This window comes from Populus alba, chromosome 4, assembly GCF_005239225.2.
Source record: "Populus alba chromosome 4, ASM523922v2, whole genome shotgun sequence".
NCBI lineage: Eukaryota > Viridiplantae > Streptophyta > Magnoliopsida > Malpighiales > Salicaceae > Populus > Populus alba.
Genome location: NC_133287.1, coordinates 21,612,451 through 21,624,572, shown reverse-complemented (window position 1 = coordinate 21,624,572; position 12,122 = coordinate 21,612,451). Strand labels below are relative to the sequence as shown.

The 12,122-nt window shown below is 33.4% G+C and overlaps 1 protein-coding gene across 1 annotated transcript; it reads right to left on the bottom strand.

Moving 5' to 3' along the window:
- Positions 1 to 5,752: 5,752 nt before the first annotated feature.
- On the bottom strand, positions 5,753 to 10,830 carry LOC118038775 (superoxide dismutase [Cu-Zn], chloroplastic). Its single transcript, XM_035045191.2, has 8 exons — positions 10,460 to 10,830; positions 9,617 to 9,678; positions 9,478 to 9,517; positions 9,254 to 9,349; positions 9,141 to 9,172; positions 8,846 to 8,921; positions 8,250 to 8,303; positions 5,753 to 6,059 (listed from the first exon to the last, which is right to left on the bottom strand). Exons 1-8 carry the CDS (start codon positions 10,719 to 10,721, stop codon positions 6,034 to 6,036), a joined length of 648 nt encoding a protein of 215 aa, XP_034901082.1. The 5' UTR covers positions 10,722 to 10,830; the 3' UTR covers positions 5,753 to 6,033.
- Between the last annotated feature and the right edge of the window lie 1,292 nt (positions 10,831 to 12,122).

The following is a 12,122-nucleotide window of genomic DNA, read 5'->3' as shown; positions in this document are numbered from 1 at the left end:
TTGATATGTTAATTCGTTGTGCTCTTTGAATTTCGTTTAATTGATCTTCCTGTTTGTTTTTTTTTTCTTTTCAAAAGGGAATTAATCTTTGTGTTTTTAATGTAACTTTAATTGAAAAAAACACTTTTTGTAAAAGTTTCATGCACCGCAAGCATTACCAAACTTACATTTCGATTAGGAAGTGACTTTTTAATATTATTTTATGACTATTCAGCTTTTAATATGAATTAGTCACAACTAGCACATTTTATCTATTTTTAATATATTTTTTAAGATAATATAATTGGTGATATAACTCTGGTAATATTAATTCTCTGTAGAATTAAAGGGAGGACATTTGTAATTTTTTAATCTACAACTATATATTTTCGTCCCTTTGTCTTCCACATATAATCTTCCGTAATTAACAAGCTATAATCTTCTTCTGTAAAAAATGAAAAAGAAAATTAAGATTAAAATCTCTTTCATGTATGCTGTTCATGACACCTACAAGTGAATGAACTTTTGGTACACAATGCCCCTTTCCTAGTGGAATTGTTATTAAAAATCAGGCCTTTTTTGCAAGGCTTCATACTTTTTGACACTGTCCGTGATCATAAAATTGTGTCTGATACAATCAGTTTATACTTGCAAAAGAATCTTCACCTTATATAAAGGCGACTTTACTTTTTTCTGCTTTCGATGAAAAAACAAGTTGCATGTTATAGATAATTTCCTACACAAGTACATAGAAATAAATCCATCGTAGCAACTAGCAAGCAGGTAAAGACACGAGAGCTTTCCATATTGTGTTTGATTGTGAATTACAAGGTTGAAATATTTTGTGATTTTGTCTGTCAAATGATAATTAATGGGTTAATATATTTTGTGCAGGAGAAATGATTGTTGGGCCAAGAAAATTTTAATTTATGGATGAAATATATATCTACTGGACTTCATAGCTCCACAACATACCAAATTGTGAAATGTGTAGGAAATTTTGTTCATCTAGTGGAAGAAACTGTATTAATGGTTCTTCTTCAACCTGCTCCTGGGACCTTTGGATCTGCTTGATGATTTGGTGCTATATATTATCAGAAGATTATATGTGGTGTATATATCAAGGCCCTCGAGCAGAAGTGTTAGAGTTCTTTGACTCATTAGGATTTTGATTTTTGCCACGGAAAGGGGTTGCGGATTTTCTCCGAGAGGTATTATGCTGAAAATGCTCAGTTTCTTTTTTTTTTTTTTTTATTTACGTGGGTGTTCGGGCCAGTTTGCGCGTATCATGATTAATCCCACGGCTCACTGAACATCATGCAAATCCAGTGAGCATGTAAGGTACCGCGGGAGTGACAGACGTGCACGGTGAAGTTTGAACCCAGGATGCAGAGGAAGGGAACAAGTCCCTTCAACCGCTGGGTCAAGACCTCAAATACGAAAATACCCAGTTTCTTGTTGACTTTGATTCTTGTCATATGCTATATTCTCACCTTTAAACTAGAAAATTAGCAAATAGTAATAAAAATATAACATATAATATTTCATTATTAATTTTCAGATAGATTAAGCGACGGAAAATTTCCAACAGAAATAACAATGAATTACATTTTGTTGGTAGTTTTTGACGGAGGAAAAAATTAAAAAAAATAATTGTGTCGGTAATTCCATCATAAAGTTGACAAGTCATTATTTACCTATAGAATTTCTGACATAATAATTTTGTCAGCGAATGTAAGTTATTACCGACAATGCCCTCCCCTTCATTTTCTCACGAAACTGGTCACCCCAATCCGTTGGTGTCAATCTATATCTATCTGTAGTGTTAGGAATCTTCATTGAGTTTTTTTATGATGCTAGCTTCAATACATAAAGTAAGCAAAGACATTTATTTTTTTGTAACTCATTTATATTTTAGGTTGATTTATTAACATTTTTTTTGTAATATTCGTAGTTTATTTGTATATTTTTAAGTGTTTTATAGTTTTTTTTTATATAAAAATTTATTATATTAATGTATGATTTGTTTTATGTTAAACCATATATATTATTTCCTGTCTAATTGTGAAAGCAAGTGTGGAAAGATACCTGTCGACTCCGAGCTTTCTGTTCCATTTGACAAGTCCAAGAGTTCTTTCAGCTTAGTCAAAAACCAAATATGCCGTATCAAGATGGGAGATACTCAAAAGGAGAAGCCTTGCTGATTAATTAGCAGGCATTGTTTTCTTTATATTTTTAGGACATGGCAGGTATTGTTTATCTTGTGCTCACAATTATGGTATTTTTCAGATTTTAGATTGTAATTGACAGATGATGCATCACAACACGCTTGAAATATAACCCATCTACTGTTTAATTGCATATATGACAATTCTAATAATTGATTGATGAGTTGTAGTTATGATTGTCTGGGATTTGATGTATGATATCTTAAGAAAATAGAATTTTAAGATGAAAACAACTTTAATATGGACTATCAAGTGTATTGGATGGTTTTTAGTTAGACCACGTATGAAAAATTAATATTTTTTATTATTTTTATTTGGTTAGTCTTTTCATTTTAATGAATTAATTGTTTTACAAAATTAAGGTGTAAGGAAAAATTTCACTAGATGGGGCTGACAATATTGTTGTCATGAGGGTTTGAAAGAATCACAATGTGAATATGTAAGATTAAATTCAAAATATTATATTTTTTATTTAAACTATCAAATTTTATTTTTCATTATCTTAACTAATAATTTATTTCTACCATGTAGGTTGCACGACTTTATGTATGAGGCACCAAAAAAAAAAAAAAAGAAATACGCACAAGAAAGAGGTTTTTTAGATTGGGGAGAGGTTGTTGTGTGGAGGGATTTTAGACCTCCACACATCTCAGAGGCTATCTTGAAACTTTATATTCAATATATGATGTCAGAGTATTTTGTGCAGTGGTCGCAGTCCGATGCACATAACCAAAACAAAAGGACTCATGGTTCATTTACCATGTATATTGGTGGAATCGTTCTGTTTGTTTCGTATGCGAAGCAAATGGTAAGTTTTTTTTTATTACATATATTTTTTTATTTGTTGTTGAAAATACTTAGACTAACAATAGCTTTCTTTTGCAGGGCATGATTTTTAGATGTAAACCAAGATTGAGGGATCTTTTAGTAGAAACTCATATGCGAAATGATGATTGTTGAAAAGAGATGCAACAAGTTGTGGATAGCCGAGCTCAAAATTTCCTAGTAAGTTAAGTTTCAACAATTTTTTCTTAAGTTATTATTTTTAAAAAATTAGTTGGCTGATTTTATTTTTTAGAAAACATATATCACTCGATTATAGGAGAGATACGGGGATGATCATTCCATTCATCCACAACTTGATCAAGATTTGTGATTGTAGGCTAGATTGTCTGGTGGACCCGATATAAATCAAGTTTACGATATCTCAAACACTACAGTTGGGGATATACAAACAAATCGTAGTGTATTAACTATTGGTTCCTTGCATTTAGATTTGAGCTCCTAATCTCTGATCGTCCATATAATTTTATACGAGAATAAGTTGAAGCTCAAATGGCCCAGCTTACTGTTGAGATGGACTGGTGTAATGCCGAGATGGTTGAAATTAGGCGATTATACATGGAGCTATTTTCAAATCTCAATGGTACATGCGGTACACCTCGCCCACCCAGTTCTAGTGAAGATCTGCCTTTGTCTCTGACTACTCCTCCTTCTTCAACTTTTGTCCTATGAATAAATTGTATTTTAATTGATAATTTTTAAATTAGTAATAAGGACTTGGTTTTTTATTTTAGTTTTATTTCTTTTAATTATTTTCTATTTTTTTTATTTTAGATTAAAAAAAATAGTATTAAAAAAGTACTGACAAAATTACCAACAGACTAAACCTACAGGAATGTTTCAAAGAGTTAGAGGAAAAATTATATGATTTTACCACTAACAATTACAAATGAAGTTATCAACGGATTAAGTCTCGAAAAATTCTAGAAAGTTCAAAAAAATTTATAAGAAATGCCTCGAACAATATATACATTACCGAAAAGTTAATGTCATCAATAACATGACTTAAACCATTAATGGAATTATAAATAGTATTTTATATTTGTAATATGTCATATTCACTGGTAGAATTATCGATTCAATGATGGTAGTATATATTTTTGTTTTGCGTGTTTTAACCTATCCATAAATCATTAATGTATTTTGAAAAAGTATACAAGATGTTATAAAGAACGAAAAACACAAAGTGAGGAAGGGGGGCAAAATTGTAGGGAAGTTAAAACTAAAATCTTCTTGCTATATTGTCAACCAAAGAATAGATAAAACTATTAGGTCAATTGGTCGCGCTTTCCTGCAGGGTTGTATACTAATAGCGTTGGAGAGCAACTTTGGAAGTTGCAACTAACCAGAGAGTAGAAAATTGAGGTGGCCATCCAACCCCCACCTTCCATTGTTGACAGCGACTCTCTGCCAAGTCCAGCCCTAAAAGTACCAGCCTTTGCACTCTCTCACGCTTGGCTTGTGAATGAACTGTTCACCCAACATGTAAAGAAAACTCCACTGGTAAATACTATTTTAATAACCCTTTCGCATTGTTGAAGAGGGAAAGCAAGAGACGAGAGATGAAAAAACCGATGGCCAGCAACCATATCTATCTCCTCCATGCTTTTGGCTCTTTTCTAGAGATATGTAGAGATGGCATTTCAGTGAGAGAAAAGGGTGGCCATTTTTTATCTCTCGTGTTGATGCCCTTTTTGTTCACTCTACTTCTTTACTATTTTGAACCCTTTTGTTTTGCACACCTGGCGATGAGCAACACAAAGACCTGTTGTTTTTCTTTAATGTACTGAAGGGCGTAAGAACAGATCGTTCACCTGATTAGATTGCTCGCAGAAGCAACAGGTTGATTAGGCACCAGTACTTGGAAACTTGATTTGCAATTGGCATAAGTAGATTACCTTGTTGCTTAGAATGATGGCATGCGCTTCATTGATGTCCTGTGCCTAGGACCATGTCAATTTGATGAGGCAACACATTTAGAAAAACATCTCTGTTCTTTAGCCATGGCCAACATTTCATTACTTCGGCTAGTCAATTTCAACGCACATGCAGACTGAGTGGCCGACGAGTGAATTTTAATTCTCAGATCTTAACAATAAATATGCTCTTGGATCAACCCTTATATATCGATACATAGAGACTAGATCTTTTTCTGATAGCCTGTTAGTCATCCACATCTAGCCAATTTGTTGTTTTATCTTGGGGTTAACCTGATTAGGTTGCCACACCTACTAAGAATACTTTCATGGTAATTCTTAATCTATTGACCATCCTTGGATAGCAGGCTTACCATTGGGTGGTTAAAGAAGAGGCCAAGCATTGCCAAGTGTGACCGGTGAGGTTTTTATATATACAAGAACAAGGCACTGATTAACCTTTCCATGCAAATAAAATTTCATGGAGTTTGTATAATTACATGATATCATACCAAATAGAACCTAAATATGTCAACCGAATTCTTTGCAGCAACATCTATAGTTAAGAGAGTGATTAGACCCTCCAGAGTAACTAACAAAATACGACCTCAAATACCAGAGAAGCTCAAATGCAAACTCCACTAGACTAGAACTACGATGCAGATGATGACACGACATCTAGGTGTCTAGGTTTAAACATGGAGTTCATAAAATACCTTGCATGCACTTCCTTACAACCATATGAATACCAATTCAAAAGGTTTTTCCAGGAATAATCTACACACATCACAGAAACATTTTGTAGTTCTTGCGGAATATAAAGAAATTACCAATCCAAATTTGGTGAAATCAACAGCTGACATATCAAATTCTGGCATTGACAAGGCATGCATTGCACCAAGGTTTATTCAGGTAGGAAACCTGTCTAAGATCATGACTTGATGCTTGCTGTCACAATTTTACGTTACACATGGGAAAATTAACATTAACATTAGGCTCTATATGAGAAAGTGGTGAAAGCAAGCAGCAGATGGTGACACCAGACTGAATTTGAACAGCAGCAGCCATTATATTGGAGTCAAACCAACAACTCCTGCACATACATGGCACAAAGAGAGGCGAATAAGAATTCAAGTATTTAATGAAACTTTTACAGAGATGAACTGCATGCTTTAATATCAATAATTATGTAACTTGGAAGGTAAGGCCCCCCAAATAATATAGAAGAAGAAACTGAAAATGTTCAGTACCCTACACGGAAGTGTGTTCCGATCATTGCACAGAATTATCAGTCAAATAATTGGTGCTTGCTGCATATGAGGCTCCCTAATGCATATCACTAGGAGCGTGTTCAGAGGACTTCAGTGACATAACAATACTCATAAAGCCAGGAATGCATGGTCTAATGATTTCTGCAAATTCATAGAGTTAACAACTGGTGCTATCCAAGCAACACCAATAAATTCGTTAAAGTTCTAATTGGTCCGGTTACAAGACAAAGAGCTAAGAGAGATTCAAAAGGCTTTTAATGGACTTTTTCAAGAAACATAGGCTAAGATGGACTTCAAAAACATATTAAATAATGATGTACAAGCCTTGATTAATTTAATTCATGCTTAAGAAAGACGTGCAGGTGAACATTAATACATTACAAAAAGATTGGAATAAGAAAATTTAAATATGTTGATTTTGACCTTTTGCTATTGTTTTGGTCATCACTAGAGCTATAAAAGAAATTTTAACGTAATTCCATTAAGAGGTGAGAGAACCGTTTGAAGTTAGGCTTCAATTATGTTAGCAAATTATGAAAACAGCTTTAGTCTTATTTAAATTATTTAAATTAGTTGGGCTATTGTTTTATTTTTCTTTTAGTTGTTATTAGGTATTTTAAAGATATTAGGGTATTTATTTAAACTTGGACTCATTGGATTATTATTATTTATTAGATTTATTCATATTTATTAGGGATATTCTATTAGACTTAGGATTATTTCTGGTATAAACATTCTTTTGTAGAGACTTTTTGAGGGAAGACTATATTTAATAATAATAATAAAAAAAAAAAAAAACCAGCATTCTTGCTGCCTTTTGTGTAGTCGAGTGATTCTCGTATCAAGTTCTTGATTGAACTTGCAAACTTTTAAAAGGATTGATTAACTTTGTTGTGTTTTTATACTACTCATTCGCGTCTCTTATAGGCATAAGGTGAGGGTGATTATTGCGAATAACTTTGGCTCTCCAATACAGGTTCTTGTTGGGTCAAGTTACAAACCATTGAAATCTAATTTTAGTGTATTTTGGGAGATGTATGCATCAAAAACACTCATCCTAACAAGACTCCATGAAAATGTATCATACAGCTGATGTTAAAAAAAATTGCCACTCATGCAACCATTAAAGGAAAATGCAAGAAATCAGGAACGTATTCCTCCTTGTGTCTTAGGTGATATGCCTTCCCTAGTTGGAATGAACCCTGTGTCTTGGTGATAGCCTTCCCTAGTTGGAATGAAATATGCACAGCACAATAATTGTGAGCTTGCAAGTAATTATGTTGGTGACATGAATATTCCCTCAATACAGGAATTCCATCAAGAAATTTAGTCAAAAATGAATTTTCTTCTATAGAGTCGGTCAAAAGGAATCTAGCTCCTGCATGCAGCAAAATCCTAGTACCGAAATTAATATAGAATTGAACCCTCACAAAGACTACAAAACTTAGAAGTTGTTGGATGGTGGGATAGATGCCTTGCTTTATGCTTTCAAGCTAGGTGTTTTTACATCTGGCACTCCAACATGATCACAAACACATAATGCTGTACTACTACTGTACCAACTACTACTGTACCATGTGATTTCTACAGTCAAATCATTGCCAGAAGTACCGAGGTATCAAATGCACATTATCAATAATAACCTTATCACACAATCATATACAACACAGGCAAACCTTATCACACAATCATATACAACACAGGCAAACCTTATCACACAATCATATACAACACAAGCAAACAATAAGGAGGTTACACATTACACACATGTGCGCAAGCATATACACAGCTGTGAAGATTGCATGCACATCCATAGAGTTCAGAATTCCATTGGAAGTTTTCAGGTCTTCTTCAATAGAAATCAATAGCCATAATTTTCAAAATTTTAACTAGAAATTTATCAAATGCTTGTTGCTTTCCAAATTTGATCAAGGAATGGATCAGCCAAGTCATGACCATCTAGTTACTAGATAAATGCAACAGCTGGAGAGAAGAAAAATAATCATACATACCACATGCCAATCTACCGCCTGCATTCCCAGTGGTTGAGCTTAGTTCATGCCCACCTATAGATGAAAAAAAAACAACCAGGATGGAGAAGAAATGTAAAGAACATCAAAAAAACAAAGTTCATCAAAGTGATTCACACTAAGTTGCAAAAATGTTAAGAACATCAAAAAAGCAAAGTTCATCAAAGCAAGTGGTTCACACTAAGTTGCAACCATAATTTCCTATTAAATGAGACTGGAACACCATTTTGTGCCTTCATTTCTAAAGAAGTTCCTACTTTATATTCATAGCCTCATAACACTAACAAAATAGCAAAACACAAGTTTCAAGCATTATAAAGTTAGTTTCATACCCTGTCTCCTGTGTCCCTCCCTCCTCACACAAGAGACAGACTGTTTCTCATGGTTGCAGTGAACATAAAGGTATTAAAAAAAGTTTTTAAACAAGCACGAGTAATAATTTATAATTGGAAGCTAAGTTTGACAGGTAACAAAGTTGACATTGCAAAGGTTTGTAACCAGGATGCCTCCACAGTGCAATGAGTATCAACCACAGGTATACCACAATGGATAGTAAAATAATCTGAATAAGAACCTACCCTTTCCAAGGTCATCCTCTAGCTCATGAACCACAAGTGCTCTTCCAATCACTGCATTAGGACCACTCAGTGGTATCTGCACAATTTATTTATATTATTGTTATAATTATTACTATTATTATTTTGATCAAAACTCCAAAACTGAGTAAATACAAATAAATAAAGGAGAAAAGTCTGAGATAAGAACATAAACCACGTATCAACCCACAATTCCAGCCAAGCAAAGAAACAAATTACACTTCATGGCTGTTGAAAAATAAAAAATAAAACATTACGTTTCAGTTAGAAACATTACCTGGCTATCCACTATTGTTGCCTCTGCCACTCCTGTAATATCAAATTACAGGAATAACTTAATTGGTTCAGAGAAGCCCATAAAAACCAAATGAAAATCCAGAAAGACATTACCATCGGCATTAGCAACTATGTTTCCCAGGTCACCCGCATGACGGATTTCATCCTCAGGAGCTCCATGTGTCAATTTTTTAGGATTAAAATGCGCTCCTGTTATTTGAATTTGAAAAAAGAAATTATAAATACACCAGTCAAGCATCAAAATCATCTCTGCATTAATTGAAAAAAATATAAGAACCAAAGCTAAAACAGTTTGCTGACAAGCTTTCATGCCCTACCTGTTGACATGCATCCATTTGTTGTGTCACCAAATTCATGCTACAAAAAGCCATGATTTGAAAAGGAAAAGAATTACAATTTCGAAAGTAAACTATATTAAGTCCAAAGATGATAAAAACTAAAGCCAGGAATACTCACCAAGTGGAACCCATGAGGCCCTGGAGTAAGCCCCGTAATACGAACATTCACTGTTGTAGGACCTATCGAAAGACAAAATGCAAATACTATGTATATGACCATCAAAGCTCCAATGTTTAAGACTTTTGACATTAACCTCCACTGAACTGAAACCATTATGGTCATATGACTTGGGATGGTTGACTATTCAAGTTTCTCAGTGATGGAAAGAACAAAAACCATATCAGCTAATTCAAGTCTCAGGAATGCTTGCATCTCCTAATTCCAGATTTAAAATTCAAAAATTCCCACAAGACAGTATTCCTTTTGGAAACTACCTTTCGGAAAAAACAAAGAATCAAAAACTAAACCTCAAAACAGGTAAACAAAATCAAACCATCAATCAGAAAGTTTGTGAAAACCAAAAAGAAAAGTACTTGAAATCATTCCCATACAAATATCCTGAAATATTTTTTTTCAAATTTTATATTTTAAACATGAGAAATCAAATATCAACCTGTCTGAAACAAGTACAGGAACACTGATTATCTAGTTCCAACCTCATTTTATCTTCTTGCTAACTAATTTCAAAGTCAACAACTTCAGTTACAATCTGAATTTTCCAAAAGACAGACATAATAAATATAAACTTAGCATGGATAAAATCACCATGCGGTTAGCACACCCATCAAGAAACAACTTCAATTGATCCAAAAAAGATTCTTTCTCGGTCAAAAAAGAAAACCCATCTCCCAAAAAAAAAAACATTACTCTTTCTTCATCATCCAACATAGAATGAAAAGGTCAACCTCAACCAATAAAACATTCACAACAAAACCTTAAAGAGAGAGAAGAGTGACAGACCATCGTCTTCCTGGGACAAAGTGACGACGCCTTCAACACTGGAAGTGCCTTTAAGGACAGCAACAGCTTTCTTGGAAGCAGCAACAACAAAAGGAGGTTGCAGCTTCTTGGCAGCCAAAGAGAAGGAAAAAGATTGACGCGGGAGCTTAAGGGAGACGCCATGGAATGAGGAATGATTTGGGGGAAGTGGGGAGAGAAGAGGGTGAAGAGTTGGTGTAGTGGCTGTGAGGATTGCGTTGGCTGCCATTGCAGCTGCTTGCATTTCTCTTCTTTTTAGATAAAATGATAATGTTCGACGAGCTTCTTCTGGTGGGTGGAGTCTGTACCCTGTAGAACCATATAAGGCCAGTGTCGGTCTGTTGTTGCTATATGGAGATGGGCTTTCGGCTTTTCAATTTTATTTTATTTTTCCTTGAGCAGACTGCCTCCTATAATTTTAAAACTCAGCACTAGAAGTCTTGTCCAGCGATTGAAGATACTTGTTTTCTTTCTCTGCATTCTAAGTTCAAATCTTATCATGCACGTCTGTCACCATCGCGGTGCCTTACATACTCACTGGGTTTGCAAGTTGTTCAATGAGCCGTGGGATTAATCGTGGTGCGCACAAGCTGGCCCAAACACCCATATAAAAAAAAAAAAAACTCAACTCTTGATCGACCAGGACAAGATGTAAATTATGGATCAAAAAGTTAATCTAAATTATGGATCAAAAAGTTAATTTGAGTTAATTCTTATTGATCTCAAGAAAAAAAAATGTTATTTAAACTAAATTTTTTTTTTTTAAAAAAAATATGTTAATGGCTTGATTTTGACTGAATTATCAAATTAATTTAGGTTTTTTATTGAATTAAATAAAAAAAAATTTCTTCAGTCAAATTAATCTATATTTTAAATTAGTTGAATCCCAAATTAACCCGCTAAAATAATACGGGTTTTTAAACCTTGCTGCTTGCATCCAAATTGATGCATTCACATAAAATTATATTTTTCAGCCTTCCCTAATAATTAAAACTTAATGATAACATGAGAAATAAAATCACTTGACAACTAGATTAAGAATTTTGATGTTACGTGGACATAGCTGTGAAGATGGTAGAGTTTATTCGAATTCTTTCTTCTATTTTTTTTTAGGTTTGAAAATTAAAGATTTATGCCTAGGAGATCATTTATTTAGTTTTTTATTATAGTTATAATTTTGTAATGTATTATTGAAATTAATAAGAGTTAATATAGAATGAGAAATCATTGTTCATTTCCTCATGTATCAATGTTCACTTAAACTGAAACAGTGATTTTTTTTTTTCATTTTTAATTTTATCTTTTTAACACTTGTTAACAACATCTAACTGAGAACGAGATTTCCTTCTTACATGTCACTGTTTACTGAAACAATATATATATTCTTTTAATTTTTAGTTATATCTTTTAACATATAATTTATTAGAAATTGAATTTTATAACTTATTTTAATTTTTTTAACTTATGTTATCCTAATATCATGATCCAAGTTACAAGTTTGATTGATTAACCGAATTAACTGAAGAAATGTTGGTCAAGCATCTCACAAATCTGAAGAAATTTCATCTGTCCAAGAAATTTTACATGGAAAGGCTTCTAATGGTGGCCTAGATGGTGATTCTTCCCTACAAATAGGAAGTAATGC